At 37.1% G+C, this 19,752-nt stretch overlaps 1 protein-coding gene across 2 annotated transcripts in view; it reads left to right on the top strand.

The window, feature by feature from the left end:
- LOC131675479 (inositol hexakisphosphate and diphosphoinositol-pentakisphosphate kinase-like) overlaps positions 1-19,047 on the top strand; it is a 376,646-nt gene extending 357,599 nt beyond the window's left edge. Inside the window, exons 10-13 of one of the 2 annotated variants that reach the window (XM_058954475.1) lie at positions 17,726-17,820; positions 17,888-17,993; positions 18,066-18,512; positions 18,571-19,047. In XM_058954475.1, coding sequence (XP_058810458.1) covers positions 17,726-17,820; positions 17,888-17,993; positions 18,066-18,512; positions 18,571-18,799 — 877 coding nt within the window. In that variant the 3' untranslated portion in view covers positions 18,800-19,047. The remainder of the gene's footprint in view (positions 1-17,725; positions 17,821-17,887; positions 17,994-18,065; positions 18,513-18,570) is intronic. The other variant, XM_058954476.1, reaches the window with a different exon arrangement.
- The last annotated feature ends 705 nt before the right edge of the window (positions 19,048-19,752 follow it).

Raw genomic sequence — 19,752 nt, 5'->3', positions numbered from 1 at the left:
CGAGGAAAAGAGAGAACTAGAGAGAGAGAACAATAACCTGACCGTTGCTGATGTGTATTGCTGTTGCTGGCGGTTCTACAGATGGCTTCGCAGAAATCCTCGTTGGCTGCGTTGCTGGTGGTTCGTCGAGGGAGTTGCAGCTATATGCCGACAACGAAACCGGCCCAACTCTTGCCTGGCTGCTGGCTGCTTAGCTGCACGAGGAGAGACGGCTGTGCGACTACGGTCACTAAACTCTCTTTTGTCAATGCGGCCGATTGCTAATGCGTGCGTCGCATCACTGTCGCGAGCGCGTGAGAGCCGGCTTCTCACGCCTTCTCCCACCACTCATTTACTAATCGGCGGCACGCGGCAACGCCGGTCACGACTAGTGCCGCGCGCCAAGCCCAACCACTGAACTGCATACTACTTCTCTCTTTCTCTCTCTCTCTCTCTCACACTCTCAATACTCGAGCGTTGTTGCCTCTGGCCTCGCCTTCTGCTCTCGGGTGTTGCTGGAATAAAGAAAGAGGCATCAGGCACGTGAAATTTAACGTGCGTTTGATGCCAGCCGTGTGCCTTCGCCCGGGAGAGATGACGCAGGCATACACGGTGTAGGCTATGACCAGCCTACACCGTCACAAATCCTTTCTTTGCTCTTTGACGTTCGCATATGATTACCACTCCATCAAGTTCAACAGACCACTTAAGTTCGAAAATATAAAAGCAAGTATATATACATATATATCCATGTGGCCAGTTGTCGTTCGAACTTTGTCTCGTGAGTATGAATTTCAAAGAACAAACTGTGAAACTTCCCGTAGAAAATTTTAAAGTCCTCGTGCGGGAGGATAATAAACCAAAGCGTCATGGAGATTTACTGCCAAATAGCATCAAAGTTATATTTTGTGGTCCATCCAACTGTGGTAAGACCAACAGTCTTTTGGCGCTTATCTCTCATCCCAATGGTGTTAGATTCGAAAATGTTTACGTGTACTCGAAATTTCTCAATCAGCCAAAGTATACGAGGTGTGTTCAAAAAATACCCGGAATTTTTAAATTTCGCGGGTCTGGAGAGTCCGATTGTCAAAATTTTTTTTTATTGTGTTGGTATACTTGCCCCTGAAGTATGATAAAATTTTTAGCTATATTCACTTTTTACTTTATCTGCGGTAGTCGCTAAGGTTTGACATATTTTTATGAGCTCGACGATTTTCGTTTTTTAAAAGAAATGGATCAAAGAATTTGTATTAAATTTTGCGTAAAAAATGAAATAAAGTGTAACAAAGTGTGTGAAATATTACAAAAAGCCTATGGTGAGTCTGCTATGAAAAAAACAAGTGTTTACGAGTGGTATAAGTGTTTCCAAGATGGCCGCGAAGACGTTGAAGATGACGAACGCTCCTGTCGACCCAGCACGTCAACAATCGATGAAAATGTGAAAAAAGTGGAAATAATGGTTCTGAATGTTCGCTGAATCACAATTAAAGAAGTTGCTGATGAAGTTGGCATATCAATTGGCTCATGTCATAACATTTTTTCAAATGTTTTGGGCATGAAACGGGTGGCAGCAAAATTCATTCCAAAACTACTAAACTTTGACCAAAAAAACAATCGCATGAACATCGCTCAGGAGCTGTTAAACGACGTCAACGACGATCCAAGTTTGCTTGAAAGGGTCATAACTGGTGATGAAACATGGGTGTATGGTTATGATGTCGAAACCAAAGCACAATCGTCCACCTGGAAGCATTCAACGTCACCAAGAGCGAAAAAAGCACGTCAAGTTCGATCAAATGTGAAGATTTTGCTTACAGTTTTCTTTGACTGCAGGGGCGTGGTGTATCATGAGTTCTTATCACAAGGTCGTACGGTTAATAAGGAGTATTACCTTGAAGTTATGCGACGTTTGCGTGAAGCAATCCGAAGAAAACGCCCCGATTTATGGAAAAATAATTCATGGCTTTTGAATCACGATAACGCGCACCTGCTTACTCGTCGTTGCTTGTTCGTAATTTTTTGGCCAAAAACAATACCGTAGTCGTGCCCCAACCTCCATATTCACCAGATATGGCTCCGTGTGACTTTTTCCTGTTCCCAAAGTTGAAGAGACCCATGAAAGGACGGCGTTTTTCCTCGATTGAAGAAATAAAGGCCGAATCGCTGAGAGTGCTCAAGGACATACCAAAAAGTGAATATCAAGAGTGCTTCGAAGATTGGAAAAAACGTTAGCATAAGTGTATTATATCTGGGGGGGATTACTTTGAAGGGAACCACATTGATGTAAACGAATAAATAAATATTTTTTTGGAAAAACGATAATTCCGGGTACTTTTTGAACTCACCTCGTAAATCATTGGAAGAGATGTTAAGCCGATAGATGGAATAAAGTATTTTTCGTCCATTATTTTTTGGTCTATTGTTCATTTTGACTAAAAAGACAAGGAGGTGAGGGGCTACAGACTGGTACGTATTTATCTATCTACAAGGTTGCACGAAATAATACTTATATAGATTACGTACACTGGGATGATCCGAATAAGCTCGTTGATCGTTTTCGATTGTTAGTGGCAGAATAATCAGCTGGTAACAATAATCATATTAACAAAATTCATTCAATATTCGAAGAATTACGCTAGGGTGGATATATATATATATGTAGATACTGAGAGGACACCTATCGTTTAAGCATTATCAGAATGAACGTCGACATATTTGGACGTAAATTTAAAGAGCAAAGAGTCAACGGACTTCGCGGTCTGCCCATTATGGGGTTCAAGCTCACGAGTGACTACCGTTACGATCTAGAGAATAAAAGATTGGAAAATATCCGCGACAGGCTAAAGACGCTATAAATTGGGAAACTGTGGAAAATATCGTTCAGATGGAAAACAAATCTACGAGAGACATGATCGCACGAGTGAGGAGTAATCTTGAGGATTTGGATGTAATTATCAAAGAATAATTACGAGTACCAGGAATAAAGTCAAGTGTTCAAAATTTATAAAACATTCGATTAGATGGAAGCGGTGGTGGTGGAGGAGTTGCACAAAGCAACGAGACGTAATTATCCAAAAGGAAAGTAAGACCTTCGAGATATAGATGAGAGGTAGCAAGCCAATCTCATCGGTATGCAGGCCTACTCTATGCAAAATCGTGGCTACAAATGGCTTCTCACGATAATTGATAATTTTTCCAAGTACGCGCGGACTATGCCAGTGAAAAGGAAAACCTGTAGCAATATGACAGCGGCCATGAAATCTATTTTAGTGAAAGGTACACTACCAAAGAATCTCCATACGGATAGAGGCAAGGAATTCTACAATGCAGATTTTCAAGCTCTCGTGAAAAAATATAATACCAATCTATACTCTACCTATAATTCTCTCAAAGCTTCGATATGCGAACGATTTAATGGCACGTTGAAGAATGTTATGTGAAAAAAGTTTAGTCTTCGCTCGAACTACCAATAGTTCGACGTACTACCGAAGCTCACAGCTGCTGACAATAATCGCAAACACAAAACTATTGGTATGAAACCTATCCAAGTTACAGCGACGAATCAAGCTCAAGTATTAAAAAATTTTGTACAAGACGTTGAAAGAAGAAGGAGAAAAAGAAAGTCAAAGTTCAAAGTTGGTGACAAAGTCAGAGTGAGCAAAGCGAAGCAAATATTTGAAAAAGGATATACATTAAATTGGTCAACGAAAGTATTTACAATTGTGCACGTGGCATCAACAAATCCAACTACTTATCATTTGAAAGATTATAAAAATCAGCCTATCGTAGGTGGCTTCTACGAGCAGGAACTTCAGGAAACTAAATGTCCCTATATCTATCTCGTAGAAAGAGTTATTAAAAGGCGTGGTAATTAAGTTTTGGTAAAGTGGTTACGATTTGATGATTCGCTTAATAGTTAGATAAATAGAACCGAATTGTAAAAGGGGAAACTATGTAGATTGAAGAAATAATAAATAAACACACACATATATACACATTTGATTTTTAAAATATAAAATAAGTATATTTTATTTTTTTTGTTAAACGTACATTGATACATATTTATGCAGTTGTAAATTCTATACAGCTATTGCCCTTATAGGTGATAAATATTTTAAGTTTATTAGCGTAATCTGCCATATCAGTCACCAGCTTTTCATTTACGCTTGCAGTCGATACCTTGTTTGGTAGAAACAGCTGTAACTCATCATTCACTTTAATTACGACTTTTGCACTGAATCGTCTTTCAACTTGTTTTAGTCCGGTAATCATATATTTGGATTCTGTCTCTAATTTACGAATCTTTTTAGTGGGTTTGAATTGATATATTATTCAAGCGATATTATATTATAGCTATATTATATTATAGCTATATGATATTATATTATAGCTATATGATATTATATTATAGCTATATGATATTATATTATAGCTATATGATATTATATTATAGCTATATTATTCAGTTGCGCAAAAACTACCTATAGAGAATATGATATTTAATCTCAGTTGACTTAAAACAAAAAAAATCACCAAAATCATAATTACCTCAAGTAATTTCATTGCGGCCGCGTGCCTTCGCTTGTGTGGACAGACGCACCGGGGCACGTTACAATAGTTGAGAGGACTTCAAAGGAGGAACTTGCCTTGTTCGCCGATTTTTCCGTGCTCGTGGATGATCGCGAGTACCTCGCCGACGCGTCGCGCACTCGCGAATAGAGAGAGAGAAAAAGAGAGAGAGAGAGACGACCTGACCTGGTGAAGGCTGCAGGCAGGAAATGCTGCTAGTGCTGCAAGCAGGTTGGCGGCAAATCCAGGTGAAGTCTACGATGCCTTGGGTGTCGCTGGGAATTCTCTCCTGGCTGTAATCTTCTCGGCGTCGTTTCGCTTCTTTGTCTCTGCTTAGCTATTCGGGTTTATTGCGTGCGCACGCTTGACCGTCACAATTTGATCTTCCTCCCTCAAAATCTTGGCTCGAACTCTCTCCTCAACCGTTCGCGCGTCGGCTCGAGCAACGCCGTTCGTCTTCGCTCTCGCAAGCGGATCGCCACATGTCGCTCGCGCTCGCTTACTCTCTACGCGCGACGCGTCAATCTCTCTCTCTTCTTCTTGCCGCAGCCGCTCTCGTTCCTAATTGGCTCCCAATGACGATGCCCTGCTCAGGTACTGGCTCTGAAATAAAGCCGTGCAAGCATCAGTATCGGTTCGTGATTTCCACCACGCTCGCCAGAGCAACAGCGAAGGAGCAAGCTGCGAGAGAGAGAGAGAAAGAGAGAGAGAGCGAGCCAGACAGGGCAGGCTATTATAGCCAGGGTCCCATCAAATTCCTTAGAGCAATTTGACTTAAAATGAAATTAGAAAACTGCTGTTGCTGCTGCTGCCACTCACTACTTGTCGTTGCAGATAACTTTTTCTCAATGAGAATGCCTCGGGTGCTGATTGATATAACCCGTTCCCGACTCTAATCTTTTTCGGCAGCTCTAAGAGTCTTTTACTGATTGGTTTTAAAAAGTTTTCAATGTACCACTTGTCTATGTCTGTAGTTAAGTATATCGATGCCATCTTCATATTGAAATGCTTCACATCAAGCGTTTCATCGCAATTGTTTTATCTTATAACTACTGAGCCATCATGCCTCAGGTGGCATGATGCCCTTATTTTTCTTTTTTTTTTTTAATGTAAATCCAAATTATTAATATTGATGGAAGGTGTCAAATTAATTACACTTAAGTAATGGGAAAAAGCCTTGACTCGCATAAAAACCCCATGAGTTTATTGAATAGAAAATTACACTGAACTGACACTAACACGAAACACGACGACTAAATACAAAGTTTTAAATTCGACAAAGAAATGAAACAACGAAAAACAGAATGATGTAGCTTGCACGCACGCACGCACACACACACACACACACACACACACACACACAGAGCACCGCATACTGATAAAATGAATGACGTGGTTGAGAGAAATCTTAGACACAAAGGCGTACTTAAAACACCTGATAAAAACTTTAAGAAATTATTAGCAATGAATACCATAAACTAGAATGGCATCTCAAACGCCGGACGGCGAGTGAGTGTGTTGCACCACGTGGTGCAATATCTTGACTATCACCAATAATTCACCTTTGGTTTACTTGAATTAATTGATAATCGAATAAGGGTGCGCAATACGTTGTTTTGCGTCTTCACTTAAACTTGGGGCGCGAATGCCTAAAAAATGAAACGTAATTTAAGAACGCGATACTAAGTACGTGCTCACGACTGGAAGCCGGAACAGTCTTAGTAGACACTGACCGGTAACCACGTGGCGAGCAAGCAATTAGCCGCGCCCGGCATATGCTGTCACCAAGAGGCGCCTTAATCACTCTCTAAAACACATACTTACAAACTAACGAATTAACGTGTGACGACGGAACAGCAATTATTCTTTTGGAGTGCATACTCGGCATCTAGTACAACATTCACTTTTAAAGAACTATATTTCTTCAAGGTCTCCTTAATTTATGAATGGAATAATGGTTACGTATGCCTCAAAAACATATTTAAATCCAGTTGTTTCAGATTGGTTAGTACACCAGGCTTTATTCTACCTTTAAACGCACTATTGATGTCGTTACAGCGAACTGTTGAGTTTTGAGCTGGATTGACAACAGCCGATGTAGTAGTAGTAGTACTAGCCGGTTAGAAACCTTCACCAACTACATCCAAAATAACGAGAGGTTTGTATATCGATTGTTCGCTATGTTTGCTCACAACAGGTTCGGCAATCGATGAAGTGGCAATGAGGGGCTGTGCCAACAGCCTACTCTTGTTCTTGTTTAGCAGATGTAAAACGCTTCTAATCATGCACATAGCTAGACAGCTATGTGCAGACGCAGCTTCTATCTACCAACCACGATCAAGTTAGGTGAACGAGGAAGTACATCCGCTTTGCACAAAGCCAATGAATCCAGTGTCAACCATCTTTCGATGTCTTCGACACTAGCATGACCAGCCTTCGTAAGACGCAAAAGTAACGAGGCTACGTTCTTGAAATACTGAGTCATGATTCTAATTATTTAACTGAGCAGATTTTACAAATCTATCACATTATATTCACTACTCGTCAATGCTGATTAGTTGGTAAAAGTATGGAGGGGGTGGACGATTGTGATTGATAGAAAAATTATAGTGATGGTAGAAAAAATTTTATTAGAAGCAAAAGAGAATCTAATTGGTTAGATAAAAACTGGTGGGGAATCAACAAGTGCAAGCTCAGCATAAAAAGACATTCATTCGACTATATTAACACAGTCGTCAATTCCTTAGTTATTACGATGGATTTTGTTGTAGACGTACTTTAAAACTTCCTTGAATAAATTATTATTTTAGGAGATTGCTATTTGTCCTCTGGAAGGTGATCCAACTCCATCGATGCTTCTGTTGAAACCACCTGACCCATGGGAGTGGTTATTAAAGTAAAATCAGTGCGAAAACAGGTGGTTAGCGAGAAATTTTCATGGTATTCCGTGGGAATCTGGCGATTTACCGTATGACGACCTTGGAAAAATAATAAAAAAAAAACACTTTATGAAGCAACTATATTTGTCAAAGGTTTTGAAAAAACAAAATGATTAAGAAATCTGTTACCCAATGCACAGAAAGATTCTTTTTGTCGACGTGTATCATCTCGTAAAAAAATGATATTTATATATTTAATGATTATTTTTGCTTTTTTATTTCTTCTACAGAATAACTGTCGTTAACATGGAAGATTTGAGCTGTCCATCACTCAAGAAACTTGATTTAAACGATAGTATTTCCGTATGCAGTAACTACACGCGTATCAAATCACCATGTGCCTTTAAAAATGCGCAAACTATTGGTAGACGAATGCTCGCTAGCAAAAGTTATGATGTAATTTAATTTTTATATCGAAGTTTGTAATAAATGAAAAAACAAAATTAACATATCAATCAATCATTGTTTTTTTACTTATATATATATATATATATATATATATATATATATATATATATAAGTAAAAAAGTAAGGGGGGTCAATAAGTCTTTACAGTCTTTACAATAAGGTGATAAAACATTTTCATTTGAAAGGCCTTACACCATAAGAAATCACAGTTAAGTTGAACGCCGTTCATGGCAAGTCTGACCCTGTGTTTAAGACTGTTTATAACTGGGTAAATGAATTTAAACGCGGCCGTACAACAACAAAAGATGAACCTCGTTCAGGACACCCCATAGAAGTGAGTACGCCCGAAATAGTCAACAAAATTCACGATATGGTGTTGAGTGATAGAAGATTAAAATTCCGAGAATTAGTTGAGGCCACAGGGGTATCAGAGGGTATAATCATTTCAATTTTGTATGAAAAATTGGGAATGAAAAAAATATCAGCAAGATGGGTGCCGCGTTTGCTCACTGTTGAAAACAAACGAACCCGCGTGGTCACCTCTGAGGCTCTTTTGGCATGCATACGTCGTAATCCGGAAAACTTTTGGCGTTGACTCGTAACTGTAGACGAAACATGGATACACCACTACACTCCTGAAACCAAAGAACAGTCCAAACAATGGATTACCGTAGGAGAACCAGCCCCAAAGAAGGCAAAGACAGTAAAGTCAGCTGGCAAGATTATGGCCACGGTTTTCTGGGATGCGTATGGAATCATCTACATCGACTACTTGTAAAAGGACCAGACAATCACTGGACAATATTATGCGTCATTATTAGGTTAGCTGAAAGAAAAAATCAGAGAAAAACGTCCTCACTTGAACAAAAAAAAATGCCTCTTTCTTCAAGACAATGCTCGAGTTCACACGTGTACAGTTTCGATGGCAAAAATTAACGATTTAAAGTTCGAATTAATTGACCATCCGCCATATTCGCCTGATTTGGCTTCCAGTGACTTTTTCTGATTTCCTAACCTCAAAAAATGGCTTGCCGGACAACGATTCACGTCGAATGAAGAAGTCATCGCCGAAACAAATGCCTGGGGGTTTTCAAATTCATATTTTTCTGATGGCTTAAAAAACTGCAAGACCATTTAATAAAATGTATCGACCTTCAAGGAGATTATGTTGAAAAATTAAAAAAAAATTACATACGCAAAACTTTTTTTTTCTTCTTTTTGTAAAGACTTATTGCCCCCCTCCCCTCGTATAATCAATCTTGTTGGAGCTCATCGTAGAATGCTCGTATTACCTTTTTTCTTTCACATTTTACACTAGTTCACGCTCCATGCGAATGGGACTGCAGATGATATGCAGTTCATTTTTTATAGCGGACGATTGAAATTTCTCTCTCCATCTTCCATTAAAAAAATTTCATACATGCCATACAGGCCATACATTCCATTCATTCCATACATGCCATACATGTCATACATTCTATAATAGAATTCATTTAATTTGTCATGAGCTATACATACACGTGTGCGTGCGTATGTATGTATATGTAAAACATACAACTTGTGGGGAATCGACTCAACGGTGTATACGAGTGACGTCATTCTAAACTGTCGCATATACGCACTGATTTTAGAGACATTTTTTTATTGTTGTTGTTTTTAATAATGATATTTCAACTATTCTAATTGAGAAGAACTTACCTATCCTTTCTGTTGAATTTAATTGTTGACATATGTACATATAAATCATTAATTGTCTACATCTAATATTTTATAAGAAAAAAAATTAGTAACATTATTTATCGTTTTTTTTGTCCTAATAAAATTGTTCTAAAAAATATGTGACTTATCGTTAAAATTCATTTAAGAACAAAAAAAAATCTAGCCTCCTTTGCATCTATTCGACAGTGCTCCACCGTTTGAGCCATTGTCGCTCTTTCTAAAGATAGTGCGTACTAACTATATAATACTTTATGATTTAGGAAAAAATTATCAGTTTTAGTATTATTTTGTACACTGAATTAAATGAACTATTTTAATATAGTAAATCTTTTAACTAATTAAAAAAAACTTATCTTTTACTTACCTGTTCGTTTCGCTGAAAATGGGGTAGGAATAAAGAAATACACATAGTTGAATTCATTTGTAATTTGGAATTGTTGTTTTTTTTGTTGAAACGTTTGTTTTTTTAGTACTTACCTTTACGGCTCCGATATATTTGCACATACGTTTGAATTGCACTTTAAAGTGTTATTTATAAAAATTATATAAGTTTTTTATTGAACAAATAGTTTGTCTATAATTGAAATTTAGCACTGAAAAGTGCTATTTTAAATTTATATTAATCGATGATATCAATTAACTGTCGGGATTGTATAGCTTCGCCAACTTGAAAAAGGTGGCCCTGAAATGGGCCGATCGTTCGCTGCAACTTGCCACTACCAACGGCTTGCTACCACCTACGATTTGTCCGTTGCGTGAATAAAAGCGCACGCGCTATCGCTATCCAGTATCAACACACATTCGCATCTCTTCTCCGCACTAATCACTATTGATTTAGTTACTTCCACCATTAATTATGATCGTCTTATGCACGCGACAAAATCAGAGCAGTCGCGTAGTCTCCCACTCCCAATTTTTCGACCAATGACCGAGGCGCGGCCAGTGTTTATGCAAATGCTTTGAATTATTAGTTATATATATTAGCGCACGAAAATGAATTAATAATATATTAATATATACACAATAAGAACTATCCAGGGTACTAGTGGCACTGGCTCTAGCGGTAAAGCATCGGCCTGTGGATCTAGAGAATGCGGGTTGGATTCGATCTCCCGATCTTTTTTTTGATAAAAATGTACTTTATTACGTCTAAAAAATTTAACTCACACACACATACGATGAACGGAAAGCATGCGAACGCTCGGGCATCAACTTAGTAGGGCAGGGGGGGGGGGGGGCGTTACAATGAACCGAAAATGTGGAACATGGAACGATCGAGCATCAGCTTAGTAAGAGGGGGACGGAGGTTAGTCGACAGTGCCGAAGCACGTAAAAGGAGGGGAGGGATGGTGAGTTAACAATGCTGAGCTGAAGATGCACGAGCATTGTCTCAGGAAGAATATCAGCTCAGTGAGCTGATGCTCCCCTGAGCTAAGGCCTCTCTATTTTACCTAGTACTAACAATATTTTTTAAGGTGGCTAAAAATTAGGTAAAGTTTCATGGAATTATATTGGACTTCTTTTAACTTTAGTTTAATACGTGGTATACCATAGTTGACACATCGTGGGGAAAGGTTCACTGATTAAACGTGCGACTGCCGCGTCATAACATTTACCTTTGGTTTCCCTTTAGCGTGGAACTTCGTTAGCATTACTTTACTGTTAGAAGGCCTTCTTCTTTTTCGTACTATCATTAGTCTATCTCTCACTACATCCGCTTTTCTTCACACTCTCTCGTATGCATTCAATTTTTAAGGCACCCTTCGTCTTTCTTCTCCCTGAAAATAGTCTCCACAAAGGTAGCGACCAAATTCCAGTTCTTTTCGCTTGCAGCATCGGTTTAATAATAGAGTCAGGTGCGATATCGCATTCATTTGTTACTTCTAATTATCGTACATGGTATGACGTGGACATACAAAAAATGGCTATTCAAGCTTCTAGTTTTGAGAACGGTAATTGAGAGAGCGGGAAATTTTACGTTTAAAATTATACTCAGTTTATTGTGTGATTGAGTCATAAGGTTATTAGGTTATGGGAATCCGAGCCACTAGTTTTGAAAACGATAATCGAGAGAGTAGGAAATTTTACGTTTTATATTGTACTAAGGTTTTGAGGCAACGAAAACCTTTAAGATTAGGTGATAGTTTTTAGGTTTGATCTAAGTATGGACTGGATATACGTGACCTTCAAGGCCATTAGTTTTACATTTAGTGTTATCCAGGAACAACGACGTGGACGTAGTAAAAGCTGTTCCTTTCGGGGTGCTTAATTTTCCTGAAGCCCCTTACGCTTCACGATAAAAATGCTAAATTTTTGTAAGTTCCTTAGAGTCTAATTTTAAAATATTAATATTGATTACCATATTCTCTCTGACACCTCATTTACAGATTCATTTACAGATTTATCATTTAATCAATATCTAGTTCATGGAGTAATAACTCAAAAGTCAATTTTCAAATAAAAATTCCAATTTCATGTATTTTCACGAAAACCATTAAATTTGAAATGTTAATTTCAAAAGTGTTATTCAAAAAATTCACGTTATCCATAAATGAAAAGACAAATACTTTATTCAAAAATTAAAAATTAGAAAATAAGAATTAAAAAATTCATAAAATTATAGATAAATTGATACAAATTAAGAGACTAAAAGTTACTACTTCAAACTTAAATTAGTTTTAATGCATGCTTTTGATCTATGTTATTTGCTCACTCAGTGAAAAGTAGCAGAGATTATCTTAATACCTAAATCCGGTAAAGAATCTAAACTGGTAAACTTATACAGATCAGTTAGCCTTTACCAGTACTTTGCATAATAATTAATATTAGTTTGAATTAACCCAATAATAATTAAAAAATAACTTATTCCAGATTATTAATTTGGTTCAGACGTAACCACTCTACAATAAAATGAGTAAACAAAATATTATCTACTGCGGAGAAGTCTTTTGAAAAAAACAGTACTTTACCGAAATATTCCTTGATATCATTCACGTGTTTGACAAATTTTGACACAAAACGCACATGCCCAAACTCAATAGATATTTTTTAAGTACCATTAGAAGCTATTACAGTCTATAAAATAGAAATTTTCAAGTAAAAATTAATAAAAACGTATCGAAAAGTCAACTAATAAAAGCAGAAGTGCCGTAGGATAGTATTCTAAATTGAATACTATACCTGTCATTCACCTCGAATCTACTAAAATCTACTAATATCATGACAATGACATATGTAGTGTATCATATGCATATGACACACTACACCGCAAGTTTACATGAAATAAATATATATTTACAAAACATAAACAGCTAGAACTATAACAGAACAACTAGCAGAGGAACATGTACCAGCTCGTCGAAGAAAAATCGGAGTTGACAATTGAAAACAAATCTCTACTATACGAAGCTCTACTCGAAACCAGTTTGGACTTATGGCATTTAACTATGAAGTGCTGCTTTAAACTCGGATATTTAAATCTCGGAAAGATTTTATCTTCAATTTCACAACCATGGCACTAATACTCATGATTGGTATTCACTCTGGAATCAGGACGGAGTGACTGCATTATACTTGACAGCTGCTTGGCAAAAGTAGGCCGGTCTACTGAAGCTTTGTGCGTGACAAAAAACTCCCTCGGCAAACGAAGAGTGGTTCCATACAGTATTTCAGCTGGCGAAGTCTCCAAGTCTTTCTTGAGGTAAGCGCGGAGACCTAGTAGCACAATGGACAATCGCTGCGGCCATGGAGTGTCGCCATTGCATATGAGCGGGGCCTTGATGATCCAATGACTGCATTTCACCAAGCCGTTTGCCGGTGTTTGGTAAGGCGTCGTGCGTACATGGTGCGTTCCTAAGAGCTGAGTCAGAAAGTGGAAGAGAGCAGACTCGAATTATAAACCTTGAACCAAGGTGATGGTGATGAGATAACCGTAGAGAGCAATCCAGTGCTGGATAAGGGTATTGACTATCATGTCAGTGGTGATATCAGCCAACGTAACCACGACCGGCCACCTAGTGAAGCGATCGATGACGGTGAGGTAGTACCGCAAGTTCTGTACTTGCGGCAGCGTGATAAGGTCCACGTGCATATGTTCGAATCTATTCTCGGGGACGCTGAACATCTGCAAATCAGCACGGTTGTGTCTGCTGACTTTGACTTTTTGGCACGGGTCTCAAGCATGCGCCCAAGTGTAGCCGTCCTTCCGAATGTGAGGCTAAACGAACTCAACCACCAACGCGCGCGCTGTGGTACGTGGGCTGGGATGCTCTGGTCCGTGCAGTACGTCGAAGGCCTTGCATCGCCGTGTGACTGGTAGATATGGCTTTACGATGTCGTTGGCGATGTTGCAGGCCACCTCGACGCCATCTATTTGGAGGAAGTGGAGTGCTAGAGCGCCGCTTTCCAGTAAATGTAGCAGCTCTAGATCCTGTCGCTGCGCTGCTTCGATATCATGGGCGAAAAGTTCCGATGGTATGCCTATAATGCAGGCCCTGGAAAGCATGTCTGCTACGACGTTGTATATCGCTGATGTGTCGGAGATCGTCGTTTAGCTGCAGGATGAAATCATAGTACTTCTGCTGCCTTGGAGTGGTCTTGTTGGAAATATTGTAGCAGGCAAAAATAAGGGGCTTATGGTCCGTCCTGAGTAAGAAACTGCGGGCCTCCAGAAACCTCTGGAAGTGTTTCATTGCCTCATAAGCTGCCAGTATCTCCCTGTCAAAGGTACTGTAATTGGTTTGCCTTTTTTGGGTCAGCTTTTTGGACAAAATCCCACAGGGCCTATCATCCACTACTTGTTCCAGAGATGCATCCAACGCCTATGACCAACTCAGCGTCTGGAGCGAGAAAAGCGCTGTTGGTTGCCTTACGAAGCGTCTTTTTGCAAAAGACAAAAGTCTTATCCTGGGCTGCCGACCAGAGTTTCAGCTTGGCTTTCTTGCTGCGTTTGGCAGCGCCTCAGAGAAGGTCATCCAGAGGCACCTGCAACTGAGCCACGTCAGGGATGCAGTGCTTGTAATAATTGACCGATTCTAAGAAACTGCGAAGCTGCTGGTAGGTAGTTGGGGTGGAGATGTGGCCAATTGCGTATGCAGACGGCTTGAAACCATGCTGTGACACCGTGAAACCTAGGAACAGGATCTCGGACTGTGTAATCTGGCACTTCTCGAGGTTGATGCAGAGACCTGCTGAGTGCAGCTGGTCTCTCCAAAAAATTTTTGGATTTTTCTTTACCTTTATGTATTGATAAAACATGAAAAAAAATTATTAATCGATTCAAAAGGAAATGCACCTCAAAGTACTCGCCAGAACCTACGAAATAAGCTCCCGAAGGCTTCTATAGGATGAATACTGCTTTAGTAACAAAACTTTTGATTTTATGTAATTTTTTCTCTGCGTAGACAGATTTTTTACATTGTTTCAAACGTTCAGTCGAGTCCTTTACCGGCGATCAGACTTACAAGGGAACCACCCCAACCCTCCGCCTCCGATTTTTCTGTAATTGAGATATGTTATAGTTCGTAAACAAATAAAAGACCCGTATTTTTTTTATCGGCGGAAAAAGCTATCTAAGGGATGAAACCGACCCCCAAAAAATAGTCCCAAAAGCAGTTCTATAGCAATATCTTTAGTTGTAATGAATATTTTTTTATGAAACAAAAAGACACAAGATACTTATAAAAAAAGTAACAGACACACATCAATTTGGTCACCGGGGATTGCAACCCCTACGTGGTAAAGAGGAAAAACTGCATTTTTAAGTGTATTTTTACCTTACAAAATCAAAAATTTATGTTAAAAAAATTTTAAAAATGATATTCTACTAGAAAATGATAAAACAAAATTGAAGTGTTTTGGGGTTTTCCTATTATCTATTATTTCGAGGGTGAACTACCCCTTAATGTTATTAATACAATATAAGCAGTCATTAATCGCAGATTATGCTGGTTATTTCACGTTCTATGACGCTCAATAAAGCCAAATACATGTATACTTTTGTTCTGTCGAATAAACTATTTAGAGGGTGAAAGCTACCCCCGAAAGTTACCCCTCAGCACCATTTTATAGTGAAATTTTCGTATTTTATGCACAGTTTTCGACGAAACAAGCTTAAAAACTTCTTTTAAAATATATATAAAATATTTATTGCGAACAATGTCAAGAGTATCTATGTGCAAATTGTTTTGACTCTTACCATCTTGAAAAAACAGGTACGCTTGATGAATAATTTCTTCCACTATTGCATCAATTATTTTGGAAAATACTAGAAAAAGTGCTAAAAATTCAAGACAAAATGTAGCACTTAGATTTGCGATTTTATCAACACAAACTGATTTTGGTATTACCGACGCCATATTGGATCCGCCATTTTGTAAACTTGAAATTGACACTAGCATTGTATTCAGCGACATCGAAAGTATAGGTAGTATATATTCATTCTCTAAATCGGCTTTTATTTAGAAAATTTTAGATTTCCCCGCTTGTCAACATGTTGCTGGCCGCCATCTTGGAAAAATGTTCCAGGAAAATTCGTAATGCCTAGGTTTATCAAAGAACTAATATTTTCAATGTAAATCTACATTTTCATCCTGATTCTATAAGTTTTAGCAACTAATTTCTGAAAGAAAAATTCTAATGTAATACTAAATTTTCATCAACATTCAAGACGCCATTTTGTAATTTTCCGTGAAAAATATCCTAATTCTGACTACAGATTCGTAAAGAGCGGGAAACTTTACAATAGAAAAGTGACTTCTAGTATACATTTTCGATTATTTTGAGATTTTCTTCGGTCAAAAACAAATCAACTATAAAATGGCGCCTTGGGATGAAATGGGTTAAGGGGTAGTTCACCCTCGAAATAATAATTAATAGGAAAACCCCGAAACACTTCAATTTTGTTTTATCATTTTCTACTAGAATATCATTTTTAAAATTTTTTTAACATAATTCTTTGATTTTGTAAGGTAGAAATACTCTTAAAAATGCAGTTTTTCCTCTTTACAACGTAGGGGTTGCAATCCCCGGTGACCAAATGGATGTGTGTCTGTTACTTTTTTTATAAGTATCTTGTGTCTTTTTGTTTCATAAAAAAATATTCATTACAACTAAAGTTATTACTATAGATCTGCTTTTGGGGCTGTTTTTTGGGGGTCGGTTTCATCCCTTAGATAGCTTTTTCCGCCGATAAAAAAAACGGGTCTTTTATTTTTTTTACGAACTATAACATATCTCAATTGCAGGAAAATCGGAGGCGGAGGGTTGGGGTGGTTCCGTTGTAAGTCTGATCGCCGGTAAAGGACTCGACTGAACGTTTGAAACAATGTAAAAAATCTGTCTTTCACAAAATAATAATAATAAATAATAATAGGGTAATAATAATGATACAGAAAAATGCTTGTCTAGCTATGAGTGCACGCTAAAGTCGAGGGTTCGAAATATCTCTACCGACCCCTGGTAAAGACGCTTGCACGCTGGTCGTCGTTATCATTCCATACTTCAAGTAAGGAGGAGGTAGGATTAACAGAACGGAAATCTAGAGTGTATCTAGACGACCACCGATTACGTGCTTGTCGTACCCAACCCAAGGAGAGAGATTACCGATCAAACTCCATAATTTTACAAAAGTTTAAATGAATAGATGAAAAACTTTATCACCAGCTTAGTCGATGTCTTTCCCTTATGTGAGTAGTTAAGATATACAGAGCTGCCCCGAGCTATTTGTCGGCTAATTATATTAAACCTAGTGGCAGGTGACGAATCTCAGTCATATACTAGTGTCATAAAATAATCAAAAAAATATATTCATATATATCAGAAATATTACTTGAAATCTTATTGACTGGGATATTCCTCTATTTCATGCCCTGTCGGATTATTACACACTATAAACGCAATTAAAGTTTTTGCGTTTTTTTATTTTTCACTGACATGTAATTATAATAAGTTCTCTTCAAACTAAAATGGATCAAAACTGTGATTGAGAAAGAGATACGAATCTCAAACTAATTAATAATTTAAAAACTTTTATGTGTTATTTCAAAATATTTATTGAATCAATGAGCAATATATTTTATACTTATTGAATTATCTTTCATTTTTTGTCACAGGTACGTGACTGCGATGTCAATTCATTCCAAAGAAACTATGTTCAACAGTGAATTGAACGATATTAAGCACCATATTTCTCCAACAAGTCCAACCAGTAAGTTTATTTCTTATATAATAAATATAAATGCTCTATTTAATGATATATATTACTTTTCATGAAGGTATCACGTGGAGCAGCGAATCATTTATATCTTCTGAGCCATCGTCTCCTAGTTTGAACTCTGCAGGAAAATACAGTATACCAATAAGATTAGCTAGCACTGATCGGTTAGTTGCAATATATAAATATACACATTACTTTGAAAGTCTAACAATTAATAGGCAAATTTTTGATTAAAGGTCTCAAGTACCTCCAAGTAGTCAGGTCAAATATTCAATCAACCATGGACATGAGTTCGACTACGTCGAATATTGCATGCGAATCGAGCAAGAGACGCGAGAAAGTCGTGGTAGTGTTTCTTACACGGACTACTACAGCAACGAAGATGGGCAAATACGGCGATCTGTTAATGATAATTGTCTACCCCTTTTTGTAAAACCTGTTTATTGTGCAACTTCATCGACTGAACATTCATGCAGAAATAAAGGTGATGTCAACCATGATTTTAGTGGGGATCATATTACTACATGTATCAACGAAATAAAAGATGAAGGTAATCATGACGCTTATAATAATAAAGATCGCACGTTGATTTTCGAACAATCTGAAGATACCAGACATGATGTTCAGTATGCCTTCAAACAGCCCAATAATAAGAGCAGTATTAACTATAAGAGAATTGGCAGGTAAAAAATTAAAAACTTGAAATGTAGCTTATCGGTAAATACGGATTTATGATTGCAGATTTTGTGTTCAAAGTATGGATATTGCTGACAGCGATGTGCGTATTAGAGAAACTAGTCGATTTGATTCGAGCTTATTTTTGAAAGCCCAGTCTACTGTAAATCTCTCAACAACCTCAGCTGTGAAAAAAGCAAATAGTTTACTACGCTCACAGAGTGTTTATATGCCTAAAATAGCTAAAAATAATAATAATAGTAATATGGATACCATTTTGAAAGAAAAACTCTAAATTTATCGATACTTATAACATTCTTAATCTAAAACCATCAAAAATTCACTCGAAGATTATGTGTCTTCGAAAGCATGTAACTCACTGGTAAAATAACCATTCTTTACTATAGTTTACAGAAAATTTGATCTTTTCAAATAATTTATTGATAACCTTATCATTTTCTATATTTTTTAGTATTATAATTTTTACTGTGTATATTTCTTATATGAAACATATATAATGAATGATACAATCAATAAAATCAATAGCATAGAATAATCCGTAAATTATTCGACCAATGTTTTTTATTAATTTAAAGAATGCTGTTTTGATTTTTTTGGAAGAACTTTTTTTAATTTGTGAAATGACAATTTTCAATAAAACGCTATTTCAATATTTATTAAACGCTAGTTTTAATTTTTTTTGCTGCTTTGTCTTTTAATTTTAGTATCTACATATTTGCTAGCTATATATATTTTTTTCATTACATATTGTTATTTATTTATTAATTTTTTTAAGCAGTTTTTCAATGAAGATTACGATCACAAGACGTAAGTAAATAAGCATGAAATCATCACAAACTTATATGTCTCAATAAATATCAAGTTAACGAATTTGCTGCTAACTATATTATTAGTAGACTTTCTTGAAGAAAGCTCGAACTTTTTTTAAAAAAAATGAATTTTTATGAATTGTCGTGTCATTTTTCTAACCATTTTGTTGTTGTTATACTAATTTTTATTTATTTATCATTTTTATGTTATTATAGAATTTTATATTTATAGTTTATTTATTTACAACTTATATGTGACATTTAGTTTTCATTTCTTACATTACAATTGTGTCTCATGACCAGTTTGTGTAATTGATAATGTATGTGTTTTGTGTGTGTGTGTGTGTATTTTGTGTATATGTGTACGTATGTAGGTATGTCTGCAACTCATGCGTCCCTGTTTTCTGCTTCTGTCTGT

Source organism: Phymastichus coffea, unplaced genomic scaffold (genome assembly GCF_024137745.1).
Source record: "Phymastichus coffea isolate CEN01 unplaced genomic scaffold, Cenicafe_Pcof_1.1 PCOF00023, whole genome shotgun sequence".
Taxonomy (NCBI): domain Eukaryota; kingdom Metazoa; phylum Arthropoda; class Insecta; order Hymenoptera; family Eulophidae; genus Phymastichus; species Phymastichus coffea.
The sequence above is the reverse complement of the archived record's forward strand: the minus strand, read 5'-3'. Positions and strand labels throughout refer to the sequence as shown.